This window comes from Echinops telfairi, unplaced genomic scaffold (assembly GCF_000313985.2).
Source record: "Echinops telfairi isolate 266 unplaced genomic scaffold, ASM31398v2 ScPeMD7_7468;HRSCAF=8506_0, whole genome shotgun sequence".
In the NCBI taxonomy this organism is placed as follows: Eukaryota; Metazoa; Chordata; class Mammalia; order Afrosoricida; family Tenrecidae; genus Echinops; species Echinops telfairi.
In genome coordinates this window covers 95,400,303-95,416,504 of record NW_022111369.1, presented here as the reverse complement: position 1 = coordinate 95,416,504, position 16,202 = coordinate 95,400,303, and the positions used below count along the sequence as shown (strand labels likewise).

The following is a 16,202-nucleotide window of genomic DNA, read 5'->3' as shown; positions in this document are numbered from 1 at the left end:
GGACAGGCAGCCCCCCGAGCAGAGCTGTAAAAGCATGACACTTTGAGCAGGGCAAACCTGGGACGTTCTCCAGTCATAAGTTTGCGTCAGTGAGAATGGCTTCCACAGCCCAACAACGAGGAGGCAGGGAAGGTGCCTAGGGCGTAGTAACAGGAAGCTAAACTGGAATGAATTGTTGGAGCAAGCTGGGTCTTTGTTGACCTTCTGAGACGGAGGATTCCTAGGTTCCTAATTCCTAGAGCAGGAATTTTTGGGTATGAGAAATGCAGGTCACTGAAGACCTATTGTCAACTGATTTTTAGAACTTTCTGTCGTGTTATCTCATCACAATTCTCCACTTTGTCCCGTTGAGCGCCAAGCTTCTACCTACTTGTGGTTTTGAAACCGTTCTGTGCTTCCTGGTTTGGTATGAACTTTGAAATGGGCCAGGGTGGCTCAGGACTTGTGATATGTGGGCTAGCTGAACAGTTACTCAGAATGACGGGCTGATGTTCAGCTAGGAACAAGGCAGAGTGCAGGTCGCATAACAACTAACTATTTTAACCAGAAGGGTCTTAAACAACTGTGCCCAGCTCTGAGCCTTTGGCCCCTTGTTTTATTTCTTGCTTTTTTCCATTCTGGCCACCATGTTTCACCCCCAAATTGGGGCCTTTTCCAATTTCGCCACGCTGACTGGGACAGAGCTAGGTCAGTCAGTCCACCACCTTGATTACCTTTTCTGATGACCTCGCCACACCCACGGTCACGTACCAAGTACATGCTGTGGGATGCCCAACTGTGATGTGAAAATCACCCCCCTTGAAAATGATGGGGGAGGGGGTGGGATGGGTGTGTGTGCGCTCTGTCTCTGAGAAAGAGAGTTAGGGCAGTGTTTGGGGGATTAGCTCATCACCATATAGAGCCTGAGTCTGGAACAGAAACCTACTAGAAGTGGGGCACGCAGGCGCCACAAAGGCATATGATACCACGCTTAATATTCCAGACGTAGAAGATACAGCAGGGACACCTCCCCACCCCCCACCACCCCCACCACACACACACTTGCATTCCTCTGGTGGAAAAGCATTTCTGTTCATGACCACTGGGGGTTGCCTGGCCTTCTTGGCACCCCTTCTTGGGGGGAACTTCTCTTCAGCTCTCTTTTTTGCCACCCACAGACAATGGCTCCTTGGCCTGAGTCGGAAAATGCCCAGCCAGACCCCAACAAATACCTGGAGGGGACCGCCAGCCAGCAGTCTGCCGTGGCCACCAAAGGTGGAGAGGCCATCAAGAGTGAGTCATGTTCCTTCCGTCCTTGACCAACCTCCCGTGAGGAGCTGAGGGCTCGCCCGTCTGACTCCGTGTCTTGTTGTTTGGGCAGATGCCTCTGGAAACCCTGGTCCCCAGATGGAATTTCTGCCTGCCTACTCCACGCTGACACTGGTGGAGACCCCCTCAGAGGTGGGAGACCCCTGGAAGCTGCCTGAACTTCAGGACACAGGGATCAAGTGGTCAGGTCAGTCTGAAGCCAGTTCCTAGCAACTGGGGTGAGGTGGGTGGGCGGGGGGACACTTGGCACCACTGGGTCTCTCGTGTGTGTCAACCACCCCCTGTTGACATTGTCCTGATGCCTTAGATCCAGGGATTGCCACTTGGCTTTCCTGGAGACTTAGGGTTAAAGTACCATGAGCTGTTCAGGGAGCCAGCAGCTTTGTCAGCCACCCAATGCACCCAACATAGTCGGGGTCCTTATTGGAATGGGTGAAGGGTGGCTCCCGGAGGAGTCAAGGATGTGTCCTGCCTGCATCAGGCCCACAAGCCTCAGGGCCACCTCATCCACATGCTCACCGAGGACCAAGAAGAGCTGCTGGCCCCTATGGGGACATGCCAGGATCGTGCAGGCAGGCCAGGCACAAATCGAGCCATGTGGTCCGTGTAAAGTGTAGTGTGTGAGATGTACCTCTGGAGGTCGGACATAGGAGAAAAGGGTGCTGGATGCTGGGAAGGACTGAAACGAGGATGAGGAAATCAGAGCAGGTGCAGGGGGAGGGGGACCTCTGTTCCTCCCTCCTCCCACCCCCACCTCCTAACCAAGGAGGATGAGAGACCAGTGTCCCAACCAGCCAGCAGATACAGAGATGAGGTTTGGAGAGGAAAGCTGAGGGGATGCTGAGAGAGGAGGTGAGGACCACCCCCCTGTGAATTTCCGAGACTGTCACTGCTACCGGGAGTAGAAAGCCCGGTCTTGCTCCCAGACTTTCAAAGTGAACTACAGGGCCTCCACCGTGGCTTTTTCACATGTTCAGCCACATTCTAGAAAGTGCGCTGTGCCCCCACCTCTGACCCAGGGGCCATCCTCTCAATGGACCACGTGGTGATCGTTTTGCAAATGGATGTGTTGATTCTGTGGGCCTCCTTCGACCCAAGAGCTCACAGCCCTGCTCGACTGGCTCGGCCCATTGCCAAATTTCTCAGGGTCTGCGCGCTGAAAACCTTTCCCTGTTTGTCCCTGCAGAGAGAGACACCAAGGGGAAGATTCTGTGTGTACTGCAAGGCATTGGGAAGTTCATCCTCCTCCTGGGATTCCTCTACTTTTTCGTATGCTCCTTGGATGTCCTGAGCAGTGCCTTCCAGCTGGTTGGAGGTATGGATGGGAGGGACAGAAGGGACAACTCAGCCCACAAGGGGGGTGCCATCCTTGTCAAGGTAGCTTAGACCAGGACCGGGGAGGGAACCAGAGCCAAGCTGATAGCCCCCGGGTCTGTGTCTGCGTCTTCTCTTTGACGTGAAGGCTTTCTGCTTGTGCGGTCTCTACTGCCCCCCCCACCCCTCCTCCAGAGGGGATCACACAGGATCCTGGTTGTTCTGTGAGGCTACAGCAGGGTCATTGCTGAGGGTAGGACAGGATGACTGGCTCTCCCTCCATGGTAGTTGTCTGAGCATCTTCGGGGATGAGTGTGACCAGGAGGCGTAAGGCGGAATCCAAGAGGACACAGTTGCCCTGCGCGTTGTATCATTTTGATGCCCGCTGCGCTACTTTGAGAGTATTGGGTGCGGGCATTTTCCAGGGCATAGTCCATTCTCACCCCCCACCCCCCAGCTGAGCTCATTTAAGAAGATGATTGAGCCTCAGAGGGCCCTGTCAATCACTCCCAAGGGTCAAGAGACACCCAGAGACCATGGTCTTTGCACCGCTGGTGCTTCTCTGCTTCACTGCCTGGCTGGGGCGGGCAGCCTGTGCCTCTGCCACTCCTGGTCCCAAGCAGCACTGGCCAGGCCCTTGTTCCTGCCTGGAGTCCTTGTGGTCTCATGCTGTCCCGTGATGGATGGTGGCTTTCTGTTCCAGGCAAGGTGGCTGGGAAGTTCTTCAGTGATGACTCTCTGTTGTCCAACCCTGTGGCCGGGCTGGTGATCGGGGTGCTGGTGACTGTCCTGGTGCAGAGTTCCAGCACCTCCTCATCCATCATCGTCAGCATGGTCGCCTCCTCACGTGAGTTTGGGGACCTGAAGGCCTGTGGAGCCTACTCCATTCCCTAGTCTTTTCTGAGTCCCTTTGGGTGGGCCTCTGGGTAAAGTACGCAAAACCAGCTTTCAGTCGAAATGAACCAGTGAACGAATGAGCAATGAGTGCCAAGGAAATGCTGGTCCCCAGGCTGTTCCCTGGTTTCTCAACTCTAGCCCTCCCTCTGTACTAGGAATGAAAGTCCTGAAGAAAGTCACATGAAAACTGGGGTGTGAGGAACAGTTCAGGGGATCTCTGGGTGCTGTACTCCTTTTTAGGGGGTGAACCTGTGCATGCTTCTTCGGCGATCCTTTATTAGGCAGTTTCACCAACGCCTGCATCTATTGACAGATTTGGAGGGGGGCGGGGTGTCATCGAGCATGAAGCACCTTGAGGCGGGGGGCTGGGACAGCTAGAATTCAAACCCAAGCCCCCATCCTCCTCCTCCCTGAACCACTTCTTGGTCCCCCCTCCAGTGTTGACGGTGCACGCCGCCATCCCCATCATCATGGGGGCCAACATCGGCACCTCCATCACCAACACCATTGTGGCCCTCATGCAGGCAGGAGACAGGAACGAGTTCCGGAGGTAGGTGGCGTCCAAGCGGCCAGTTGGTTCTCTGGGGCAGGGCGCGCATGCTGTGATCACCGGGGCTCCTGCTGGAGCACACATCCACACGGCTGGGCTAAGAATAGGAGCCATCACCACTGCTACGCCCTGGGAAATCAAAATCCACCCTCACGGCCAGTCTTAGCCAGGGGCCTAGCAAGTAGCCACAGTGAGCTAGCTGGAAAGCTGCCTGCAGCGGCGGCGTGGCCAGTTAGGGCAGGTCTCACTGCTCCACGTCTAACTTCCCAGGGCTTCCATCTGGGGCCTGTTTGACCCTGTGTTCTAGCCCTTGCATGCCAATAACAAGGAAGAATATGGCTCTTGTGGTCCAGTACATAAGATGTGGAATTAGGGAGGTTTCGAATGCAGGTAGAGAGCACTTTTCTTCCCAAAGGGTGGGAATGCAGCTCGTTTTCTGGTGATGAGCCAGGCTGCTTGAGGGTTGGACACTGGGTCAGAGATGTCCTCACAGCCCCCAACGTGTAGGGGAACAGCTTTCATGCCCACTGCCATATCCTGATGGGTGTCTAATATGCTTTTCTTGGGGATGCGGCGCCGGCATTTATTTCTATCTGTATTTGCTGTTGTTGAGACACAGCAGAACGTGATGCCAACGCAGGTGCTCTGCTTGCTTTGCGGGGGTGGCAACGGAGGCTTCTAAGAGGCCAAGTGACTTGACTCCAGGCAGGTCTGCCTGCAGGCAGACCTTGGACCCTTGTCCCCGCTCCAGTGCAATCGAGGTTTGCTTATGAAGAGTCTGAACATGTGCTCTAGTCAGGCACCTGCTTTATAGCAGCAGCCTCCCTCCCCTACCTAGCTCCTTTTTGGAGCTGTTGAAACTAGGTTAATTTTGCATCAATTTCATGCACTGGTCTTGCTTTTCATCTGGAATAATAATCACTAAATTCCAACAGCCTCGTGGCTCTTAAACATTTCACTCATAACGACGCAATTTAATTGTGAGGATGATGCAGGACCGGGCAGTGTTTCGTTCTGTTGTGCAGAGGGTCGCTGTGGGTCGGAACCGGCTTGATGGCGCTTAACAATAACAATAAGTCAGCCGCCTCAGCCTTGGATGAAAGCAGCATCCTCACACCACCCGCTGCATCAACAAGATGAGTTGAAGAGGATCTTCGCCAATGTGATGGGTGAAGGAGCCCTAGCACTGGGCTGCAAGGCAGCTCTGTCCTGTCGGGTCAGAACAGACTCAGTGGCGGCAGCAGGGGAGCACTTGAAGCCTGTTTTTCCGGGTTATGAGCGGCTGCTTCTCCTCGGGTCCACTGGCAAGCGGACACTGGTTCGGAGAGTTAGTGTTTGGACAGGCAGAGACCCTTTTTGAAGGAAACTGTTTCATCAAGTGGGAAACACAAAATCTAGCCTGGCATGGATGAGGTGGATTTCCGAGGTGGGGGTGGGCCTGTGGCCCCGCCCAGACAGATACTTCCCTGTGCAGAGTATTCCCATGACTCAGGGGATTCCCCCAAGCAGCCAGGATCTTCTTTTGAAAAGCTAAGAATTCTCCTGGGCAGGTTGTGCGATTCCCAGGTGGTCTTGAGCTAATTCTTGGAGCTGTGAGATCTGTGGCGAGCGTGTCTACCACAAGCATAGGAGAACACACCCCCATCCCCACCCCCATCCCCACCAGCTGAGTGCTCAGATGGAAACATGGCTTGCCCAAGAGTGGAGAAAAGGGCACTGGGCTCAGCCCAGGCGTGACCTTCATGCCCCCCACCCCTGTGTTTGCCAGCCCTCAGCTTCCTCATCTGTTGGATGGGGGTACTGACTTGGGGATTACTGCAAGAGTGAGACAAGGATTTACTGCACGTGTCCAGATTCTCTAAACGATGCCCACTAGCTTGTTGGCTGACTTGTGGGCTTCCTCTTCTGCAGGGCGTTCGCAGGGGCCACTGTCCACGACTTCTTCAACTGGCTCTCGGTGCTGGTGCTCTTGCCCCTGGAGGCGGCCACCCGTTACCTGGAACTCTTGACGAACCTTGTGGTGGAGTCCTTCCATTTCAAGAATGGCGAAGACGCCCCGGAGCTTCTCAAAGTCATCACGGACCCCTTCACAAAGCTCATTGTCCAGGTAAGCTGGCTTCCTTCAGATGAGAGGAACCCAACTGCCCTGATCCCAGCCTGCTCAGTGGGCCGGCAGTTCAGTCAACACTGCTCTTGACCAACCATGGAGCCTGCAAGGTGGAGCTTTTGGGGACACCTGGGAGAGTAATTGGCTCGATTAGCTGGTGACCCTGGAGGCCACCACCTGTTACCAGGAGCTCCTGACCCACCTGGTGGTGTCGAATGTAACTACCCCAATCCAGAGCTGTAGGGACACCCACACGAGCAATTGGGTTTTCTAGTTGCCCTGACTCCCTTATCTTGATTGTGAGAGAGAGAGGGGTGCTTCGTATGGGACTCAAGGCCATCCCACTTGAAATCTGAGGGCCCTTGGGTGCCATGATGGCCCTCCTCTCAGTACCAGCAGGCTCACTGACGACAAAGAGAAATGGAAACCAAGTAAAAGCAAGCAGCTGCTGTGATCATTCCAGCGAATGGCGGCCCCCGGGTGCGCCTGAGCCTCCAGCTGAGTGCGGTCAGGGGCTGCCCTACAGCCCGGTCTTTACTTGTCCTTGTTAGCGGCAGTTGACCTGGCTCCACAGTCCTGTGGCCCCATGCCCAATGGAGCCAGCCTTTTGAGATCCATGGGTTTTCATTGGCTAGTTTTACAAAATAGCTTTGCTGGGCCTTTCTTTGTCCAGAAACCCCTAAAACCAGTTCAGCATCCTAGCAACACGCACGCATCCTAGCAACATGCTAGGTGGCTGTGGACATGATGTAGAGCCAGGAACCAATCCCTAGATGTCTACAACCACTAAGCCACCAATGTCTCACTAGAGCCATATGACTGAATGGCTCTAGTAGGAGCTTAGTTGGTGGGAGCAGACACAAGCTGCCCTTTGCTTTGGGTCATGACATGTGACTTTTCATTGGTTTCTTAAGCCCTTGCCTAATGTCTAGGAGAGGAGCTTTGGTGGCATAATCGTTCCACATTGGGTTGTGACCTGCGAGGTCTGAAGTTTGAAACCACCAGCTGCTCTGATGGAGGAAGACAGGGCTTTCTACTCTGGGGAACATGACAGTCTCAGAAACATGCAGGGGCAGCTCTGTTCTGTCCTGTAGGTCCGCTATGAGTCAGCATCACCTTGATGTCAGAGTTCTAAGGATGTCCGGGTCCAGCTTCGGCTCACCCCTGGCGGCCTCCCACTCTCTCACTTTGTGCCTTCGCAGACTTCTGAGACAGGCCTGACTCTTCCTTCTGTTGTCTTCCTCAGCTGGATAAGAAAGTCATCAACCAGATTGCAATGAAGGATGAAGCCGCCCAAAACAAGAGTTTGCTTAAGATCTGGTGCACGACTTTCACCAACGTGGTAAGCCCCGAAGATCGCAGGGTCACTGGAAGCCAAGGGGAAAGTGAACGGAATGAAGCTTCTCCCCAGTGAGAAATGGCCCACCGGGTTGGATGGATGGGGCAGACTGTGCCCTCTTTCTTTCGCCCCGGGGTCCCTCCCTTCCATGTCATGTCTGAATCCCATTGAGGGAGGGAACCATGGAAGCAGGGCTCTTCAGGGGCTGGAAAGCAGTGGCTTCTCTCACCTGCCAGTCTAGAATGTTCCACCAGGGTCCTGTGCCTGCCTCTATGTTCCATCAAGGCCCCGTGCCTGCCTCCTGAGTCAGGGACACTTGCGCAGCCTGCTTTACCGCAAGGCATTAGTTCAGTGGTTCTCAATCTGTGGGTCTCCACCCCTTTGGAGGTTGAACGACCCTTTCACAGGGGTTGCCCGGTTCACAACAGTTGCAAAATTATAGTTATGAAGTAGGAACGAAAATAATTTTATGGTTGTGGGGGTCACCACAACATGAGGAACTGTATTAAAAAGGGTCAAGGCATTAGGAAGATTGAGAACCACTGCTTTAGCTTCCCCTTGTTGACAGGTGTGTATACAGACAGGATGTGCCTGTTGCTGAGAGATGCTAGGCTGCAGTAGCCCTGAGGCTGCCTTGGTCTGTCTCCAACTGTTCCACGAGCAAATGAAGGGCCAACAACATAAGCAGGCAGGGTAAAGGCGGCTCTGGGGAGAATGTTTCATCAAAGCTCCCCAGCCCTATTGTATCGATTTATTATTATTATTTTACCAGCCCTATTTTTATATATATATGAAAAACTGGCCCCTTAAAAAATTTTTTTTAGCCCTTAAAATGAAACCCTTCGAATATGTGAAGCAACAACACGCAAAAGGTGTCCCTCTTGGTGGGCCTTGCTCGGGGCTCCCTACCCCCACCCCCAGCTGCCTGCCACCCACACGCGTTTTATGTTTGCTGCATAGACCGAGATGAATGTCACCGTCCCCTCATCTGTGAATTGCACGTCCCCTTCGCTCTGCTGGCAAGATGGGCAACATGTCTGGACCACGAAGAACGTGACCTACACGGAGAACATCGCCAAATGTGAGGGCACCGGCCACGGGAGGGCCGTCTGCGGGGCTGGCAGGCGTTTCCTGTCTGGCTGGAGAGAGGGCAGTTGAACCGGGGTTGAAGTCCAAGTCAGTGCTTCTATGGGCATCCAAACCCACGCTGTCTATAGCACATATCCTCAGGAGAGCGTCCGTTCCATCCGGATGGACTCATAGGTTTTGCTTTTTGAGTCCCAGACAGGCTATTGTTCATTCTCCAGTCGACTCTGACCCAGGCCTGCTCCCTGGGGTAAAAGCGAAGTAGATAGCCTCATCTTTCCCCCGGGAACGAAGGGATAGGCAGCTAACCCAAGGCCGGCAGGTGGGAACCAGCAGCCGCTCCATGCGAGAAAGATGGGGCTTTCTCTACTCCAGGAAAGAGCTGCAGTCTTGGGAGCCAACAGAACCAGTTGTCCTATTGGGCTGTTCTGAGTCAGAATTGGCTCAATGGTGGCAAGTCGGGGAGACCCAGAATGAAGCAGAGTACGTCAGGTGTGATTTGCCCCCAGAGAATCCAGAGGCCGTCTCCCATGTTCGATCGATGGCTTGAGCTATCTTGATAGAACCACAGTTTCCTGGAATTCCCATGGGCATGCTGAGAGGCTGTGGATACTACCCTTGATCTCAGTCAAAAGGCCGAGAAGCGATGCTCAGAGGCTTTGAAAGCACGAAGGGATCTTTGCGTTTTGGAATATCCCCTGCTTTCTCATTCCATCCCACTTAGTTCCTTAACTCTGGCCAAACCCACGGTCTCCATATTAGGAGTGATTTAGAAGTAGAAGAATAAGACCAGAGGCCTGACATGGTCCCTGACAATGTGACCTTAATCCATGTGACTTCACGTCACCTTCCCGCCTCGGACATCTGGTGTGGTCACTCTGAATGCTGCAATCAATGAATCCCAGTGTGTAGATTTATAAGTGAGCTTGGATTTACCCTCTCTTGGGCCCAGGCTTCTTCCTCTGTCATAATTAGATCTCCGCCTTGTTGGCGCTATGAAGCTTCGCTTCTGTGAGCACAGCACAGGCTCAGGGTTCCATGCTCTTTGCCATTTGACAAACAGGTCTTCCTTAAAGGCTTGTGGCTATTAACCTAATTGTTGCTGTGAGGTGCATTCAAGTCAGTTTCACAGAATGAGACACTGCCCGGTCCTAGCCCTCCTCAGTCTCGCTACAGGCTGGATCCTGAAATGATCTTGACAGTGGACGGCAGGGATGTTCCTCTCTCCCCTTAGTCATCGCACAGCTTCCTTGGGGTCACATCTTTGTAGCAACTACTGATGGGTGCTTTTCAGTTGCCGGGATAAGAAAGACCAATGAAAACGATTATTGTACTGATGTATGCACCAGCCACTAGTGCCCGAGGTGAAGGAGGAAATAAAGGGGTTTTATTGACTTGTGCCGCCTTAAGTTGGATCAAGCACACCACCAATATGCCCTTCGATGATTAGAAACAAACAGGGATTCATGGTAGAGACATGTGTCCTTGGTGACAGAAGCTGCCCAAAGGGGACACGGGAGGAGGGCTCTTTCTCCAGGGCCGCCCCGTGCCAGGCGTTAGTCCAAGAGAGGAGGCAGTTAGGGAATAACTGGCAACTGGTGGCCACGCATGGCTGTGTCTCCTGACAAGGGCTGCCTTCTGGTCTCTGCAGGTCGCCACATCTTTGTCAATTTAAACCTCCCGGACCTTGCCGTTGGCCTCATCCTCCTGCTAACCTCCCTCGTGGTCCTCTGCCTTTGCCTTGTCATCATTGTCAAGATCCTGAACTCTGTGATGAAGGGACAGGTTGCCGCGGTCATCAAGAAGACCCTCAACACTGGTAGGCACTCTTGACCTTCCCAGGGAGGGTGTCACGGGTCAATCCCCTGTGAATGGTGGCCTCTGCTCCGAGTATCTCTCTTGGCTCTGAGAAGCCGGAAGCTTGTGTGTGAACCTGGGGAGCGAGGTCCAGGGAAGGAGCCAGGTGCCTAAAGAGACCTTTACTGGGTCTCTTGGGGTCCCTGAGACAAGTCACCACGTCACTTACTTGGTCCCCCCACCATCCACCCATTCTACTTACACTTGGGGAGGAACACTGCTCTGGATTAATACATCAGCATCATCAGGACTATATTCCTGGCCAGTGACATCACCCTGTGCATTCAGTGGGGCCTAGGATGCCTGCCTCCCAGGTTGCCCCAAGAGTGAATTAGGCATCGTTGGGGCTTCCTAGGTGTATGTATGTGTGGGGTTGGGAGGGTCCTGCGCCATGGTAGGGAGGGCTGAGTTGATAGGTGGGTGGAATGGGAGAACAGGACAGGGAGGAGGTGTGGAGCACGATGTAAATGCCCTCCATGGGAGGGCATTGGCTGGGAGCTCTGACCACGCCTGCATGGTGAGAATGCAGCGGGGAAGGAGACTTTGGCATGATCGGAATGTGGTGTGGGGTCCTGAGGGAGCCCACCCTTCACCCCATGTTTGCCTTACAAGGTGTGAACCATCTGACTCCCTTCCTCCTGCCTTCCAGACTTCCCCTTCCCCTTTGCCTGGCTGACTGGCTATCTGGCCATCCTGGTGGGGGCGGGCATGACCTTCATCGTGCAGAGCAGCTCTGTGTTCACGTCTGCTTTGACCCCTCTGATTGGTAAGTTTCCCTTTCTTCTGAGTTTTCCCCTGGGCTTCTCCCCGCCACCCCGGGGGGTTGCTATGGCTGCCTCCCATTATCTCCTGGGGGTTGATGTGATAGTCTTTTAATTCCCACCCCCTCCATCTTCTCACTAGGCATCGGTGTGATCACCATTGAGAGGGCGTACCCCCTCACGTTGGGCTCCAACATCGGCACCACCACGACTGCCATCCTGGCCGCCTTGGCCAGCCCGGGCAGCACCTTGAAGAGCTCACTCCAGGTCAGAACATGCTGCACGGGGAGGCCCGGGGCTCTCTAACGGAGGCCAGGAGGGGCATCACGAGATGTGACCCTTGGTCTGGGGCTCTAACAAGAGTCAGGCGTTTGCCTCTGAGGCTCACAAGGAGAAGCTCAGGTGTGGAGGAGAAGCCCAGGAGCTCCAGAGGCTTGGGGGTTGTTATGGGGCCATTGAGTCTGCTCTGACTAGGTACAACAGAATGAAACACCGGATATACGTCCCGGCCACTGTTGCAGCAGCCTCTGTGTCAATCCATCTAGTTAAGGGCCTTCCTCTTTTTCACTGCCCCTCCACTATAGCAAGCATAGTGTCCTTCTCCAGGGACTGGTCTCCTGACAATCTGCTCAAAGTATGTAAGAAGTCTTACTCAGGCTCTACTTCCTCCAAGAGAGATCGGTTTGTCTTTTTAGCAGTCCATGGTACTTTCAAGAATACTGAATGAATATTGAATAGTGAAAGTCTTGGGGGAAGGAATAAGGCTTCCACCATTGGCAACAGTTGACATAAAGATTGAGAGGCCACGTGATGGAGGGGTGGCATAGACAATTCTCGATACCATGGAGTTTCTCCCCACCCCTGTAACAACGCAGAAACCCACTCACCTGTCCCCACCCCTTTCATCTTTCAGATCGCGCTGTGCCACTTCTTCTTCAATATCTCGGGCATCCTGCTCTGGTACCCGATCCCCTTCACCCGGCTGCCTATCCGTCTGGCCAAGGGGCTGGGCAACATCTCCGCCAAGTACCGCTGGTTCGCCATCTTCTACCTCATCTTCGTTTTCTTGCTGACCCCGATGGCGGTGTTTGGCCTCTCGCTGGCCGGCTGGCCAGTGCTGGTAGGCGTGGCCGTGCCCATCCTCTTCCTGCTGCTCCTGGTGGTGCTGCTGCGGCTCCTGCAGGCCCGCTGCCCTCGGGTGCTGCCCGCAAAGCTCCAGAGCTGGAACTTCCTGCCTCTGTGGATGCACTCGCTGAAGCCCTGGGACCGCTGGATCTCCCTGGTTACCAGCTGCTGCCAGCGGCGCTGCTGCTGCTGCTGCCGCGTGTGCTGCCTGCTCTGTGGCTGTCCCAAGAGCTGCCAATGCAGCAAGTGCTGCGAGGACCTGGAGGAGGGGCAGGAGAACACCAAGGACATCCCCATTAAGATCCCGCAGGCTGCCTTTGACAACATGGCCCAAGATGCCCCACCCGACAAGATCGTTTCTCACAGCACGGCCTTATAGGGGGCTGCCAGGAGGTGAGATGGGGGGGAGGGGGAGGCACATCTCACAGGCAGCCCCGCACTGCCTATGGGGCTGTGCAACTCAGCCACACTCCCTGGGTGCCCCCCACTGCCAGGAAGGTTAAGCCTGGCTAGACCCCTGGTGGTGCCCAGCTGACGGCTGGGGACTTAATCACTAGGGACCCCAAGCTTGGGGAGGGATGGGCATATAACTAGGAGAAAGATTAAGCTTTTTACTCCCGGGAAGTTGTACAGCCTTGGAAACCCACAGGGCAGTTCTACCCTGTCCTGTAGGGGGGAAGCTAATGAGTTGAGCTGATTTCACGATGAATGTATGCACACGCGCACATGCTGAGGCTAACAATGGCTTATCTTCACAGGCCATTCAGGGGATTTGGTGTGGGTCACTCCCACTTCCTAGATGTCTTCCTCACCACCTCACCCCATTACCCACCCACTGGGAGCTAAGCCAGAACCTTATGTTCCTCCACAGGCACCCTTTCTCTGTGGCCACCCAGCTCCGGGAAACAGAAGCAGGGCCTGGCTGGACTGCCCACAGCACTACTCACGGCTGGATTCCTGTGTCGGACCAAAGACTCTGGGATCTTGTCCCAAACGTGCCTTCCACTCTTCCCTCCTGGGCCCCTCACCACCCCCACAAAGCTGCCTCTCACCACCGAGTGAGCACCCATGATGTCTGGGGAAGGGTGTAGCTGAGTTTCAGTACCATGCCCTAACACACACCCCCCCCACCCATTCCCCAGTCCTACCAGCCTCACAGGTTGGGATGCCAAGCTGAGCCCGCCCTTGCCCCTGCCCCTGCCCCTTGTAGATAACCATGCCCAACCAGAGCCATTTTTACTCTATATTTATAGCCACGCATCTGTACAGCATTTTTCACAGCGTATGTAACCAGCAGCCAGCGGGATCTGTGACTTAAGAGAGCTTTCTCTCTGAGGAAGAAGCTGGGTTATCCATGGAAAGTATGGATCGTGCCCCACCATTGTATATTTTATCTCCGAGCCTTTTCCCCCTGTCTCTGTGGCCTGCCGGTGGCGCCCACTCTGTAAATATGTAAGTTAAACATGGGCAGGGGCTTCAGTCTCCTGTTTGGGGTTGTTTTCTTAAAAATGAGATGTCTGTAGTGTCAGAACTGGTTGTGAGTGAACTAATAAAAGAAAGACCAAACCCATCCCAGTTGAGTGTGGTGTTTTCCATGACCAGGGTCAGCTTTTAAAATTCTCACTTTTCACCCCCAAACCAAACCCATGGATAGCATCAGCCCCAACTCATGAGCCCACAGGTCAGAGCAGAAGGCTCTGCAAGGATTTCTGAGATTGTGAACAACTTCATCTCCCTCCTGCAGAGCGGCTGGCGGATTTGAACTGCTGGCTTACGGTTAAATTGTGAGCGACAGCTCCACAGTGGCGATGCCAGGTCTGAACGCAGCCACGCATCGACAGTGGACTTTGCGCGAACTGAAGACCTTGAATCCCTACGCGGAAGCACTGGAACGTTGCTTTATAGCTCACTCCAACCAGGAGAAAGCCCAAACGGCGCCCACAAAGTCGATTTTAAATTTCACTTCCTGATATGTCCTCGGGAGGAGCTGGAGGGACTGAATGAGAGGAAGGACAGGCCGCCCACGATGCCAGTAAGCGGTTGACGGATGTGTGGCGCATGCGCAGTCCCGTGGTATTCCTGGGCTCTGCGAAAGGTTTGCTGCTTCCTAGTCTACTCGGGATGGGTAGGGGAGCCTTCATCCTCCCTACGGCCGTTTGTATGTTTATAACATCACTCGTGGACCATACTGGACAATTAACTCACCCCTAACGCAATGGCCGGAGCTGCTTCTTGTTGATGTGGGTGATGTGAGCGGACATCGATGGTTTCAAGGGAGGGCATTCCCCAAGCCTGGCCACTCCTCGAACTGACCCCACGTCCATTTTGGGCCTCATGGCACTTGTCCCATTTATATTAATAAGAGATAGAAACAAATCTCCCTGGTTTGCATTGAAAATCAGTTGAGAGGCAGGGAAATGCAAACGTGGGTGTTGATTCTCAGTTTATACAAGTTGTGAGGAGCCGTGGAATCTGACCTAACCCGTAGCGACCCCCTATGCACAACAGAAAGAAACCCCGCCCGGCCCTGCGCTCTGCTCACGCTTGTCCCCGCCCATTGTTGCAGCCTCTGTCCATTCATCTTTTTGACGGCCTTTCTCCTTTCAAATGCCCCTCCCCATTCCCAAGAAAGATGTCCTTCTCCAGGGACTGGTTCCTCCCGACAACATGTCTAAAGGGTTTTAAAAGAATTGTATGTAAGAGGACTCTGGCCCTACTTCTCCCAAAACAGATTTGTTTCTCCTCTTGGCAGTCCGTGGGACTTTGCACATTCTTCTCTTGCCCCACAAGTCAAACGCACCAATTCTTGTTCATGTCCAACTTTGACCCACATATGAGGCTATGCCCATTAGTTCCCTATATTTTGAGACCTATACACTCCACCACTCATCTGCCATCTTGTCGTACTGTACTGGCTTATATGGTGGTGCCATGCTGGAAGCCATCTATGCCAGACATGTTTAAATACTAGCAGGGGACCAGTTTCATTCCAAACTAATAAAAAGAGGAAGAGAGCCTCTCTCCACTCCCACCACCACCACCCGAAACTGGCCACTGAAAACCTTGTGGACAGTAGTGTAATTGTCTACTGGAAGATTCGCCTCTCAAGTTGGCAGGCAGTCAATGTGAGTCAACCTTCGTGATGTGGACGGAATTTTTAGGGCCTTCAATTTCCGACTCAATGAAAAGAAACAGGTGCACACATGGATCAGTGAGCAGAACACCGAACACAAGAAATGTGAACCGAGGACAAAGATGGAAAAGCCTAGGTGGTAGGGAGCTCAAATAGATCACTATTAGCTGATTTGAACTGGCCAATCAATGTGATCATGTTGTGTTATGCTGAGAGTGACAAATGCAAGAAGAATTGCAATACGTTCATGGTTAAAAAAAAAAATCAAGGTCATCATGTAATAAAATCCTGACAGGGAGTGTGATTATTACATTGATGTAGGAACCACTAAAGCTAACCTCTGTGGTCTGAAATTGATCAAACATGAGATCAAGATGCGTTGATAATTATTGGTGATTGAAATGCGAATGTTGGAAACCAAGGAGCAGAAGCAGGGAAACATGGTCTTGATGATAGAAATGACACTGGAGGCTGCAGGATAGAATTCTGGGAGACCCCTTCACTGGAAATGCTTGTGTCCAACAATATAAACCATGGCTACATGTGAACCTCCCCAAAAGGAAGACAGGAATTAAATGGGCCATCTCTGCAGAAAGGGACCACAGAGAGCCCCCACTTCATCAATCAGAGCAAGGCCAGGGGCCAATGGCAGAACAATAATGGCTCCCATGCGAATTCAATCTGCAGCTGAAAAAAATTAAATAAGTCAAGCAGAACCCAAGTAC

The 16,202-nt window shown here is 53.3% G+C and overlaps 1 protein-coding gene across 1 annotated transcript; it reads left to right on the top strand.

The window, feature by feature from the left end:
* Positions 1 to 1,160: 1,160 nt before the first annotated feature.
* On the top strand, positions 1,161 to 12,723 carry SLC34A2 (solute carrier family 34 member 2). The gene is made up of 12 exons (XM_004706361.1): positions 1,161 to 1,272; positions 1,361 to 1,495; positions 2,495 to 2,623; positions 3,326 to 3,469; positions 3,958 to 4,069; positions 5,981 to 6,176; positions 7,423 to 7,518; positions 8,476 to 8,596; positions 10,253 to 10,420; positions 11,108 to 11,224; positions 11,362 to 11,486; positions 12,133 to 12,723. Exons 1-12 carry the CDS (start codon positions 1,161 to 1,163, stop codon positions 12,721 to 12,723), a joined length of 2,046 nt encoding a protein of 681 aa, XP_004706418.1.
* Positions 12,724 to 16,202: the final 3,479 nt, after the last annotated feature.

Excerpts from the sequence above, each read along its gene's own strand:
- SLC34A2 (XM_004706361.1), top strand. The coding sequence starts at position 1,161 with ATGGCTCCTTGGCCTGAGTCGGAAAATGCCCAGCCAGACCCCAACAAA. Across the intron at positions 4,070-5,980 it reads GACAGGAACGAGTTCCGGAG|GGCGTTCGCAGGGGCCACTG; the intron begins GTAGGTGGCGTC and ends CCTCTTCTGCAG. Across the intron at positions 7,519-8,475 it reads GCACGACTTTCACCAACGTG|ACCGAGATGAATGTCACCGT; the intron begins GTAAGCCCCGAA and ends TTTGCTGCATAG.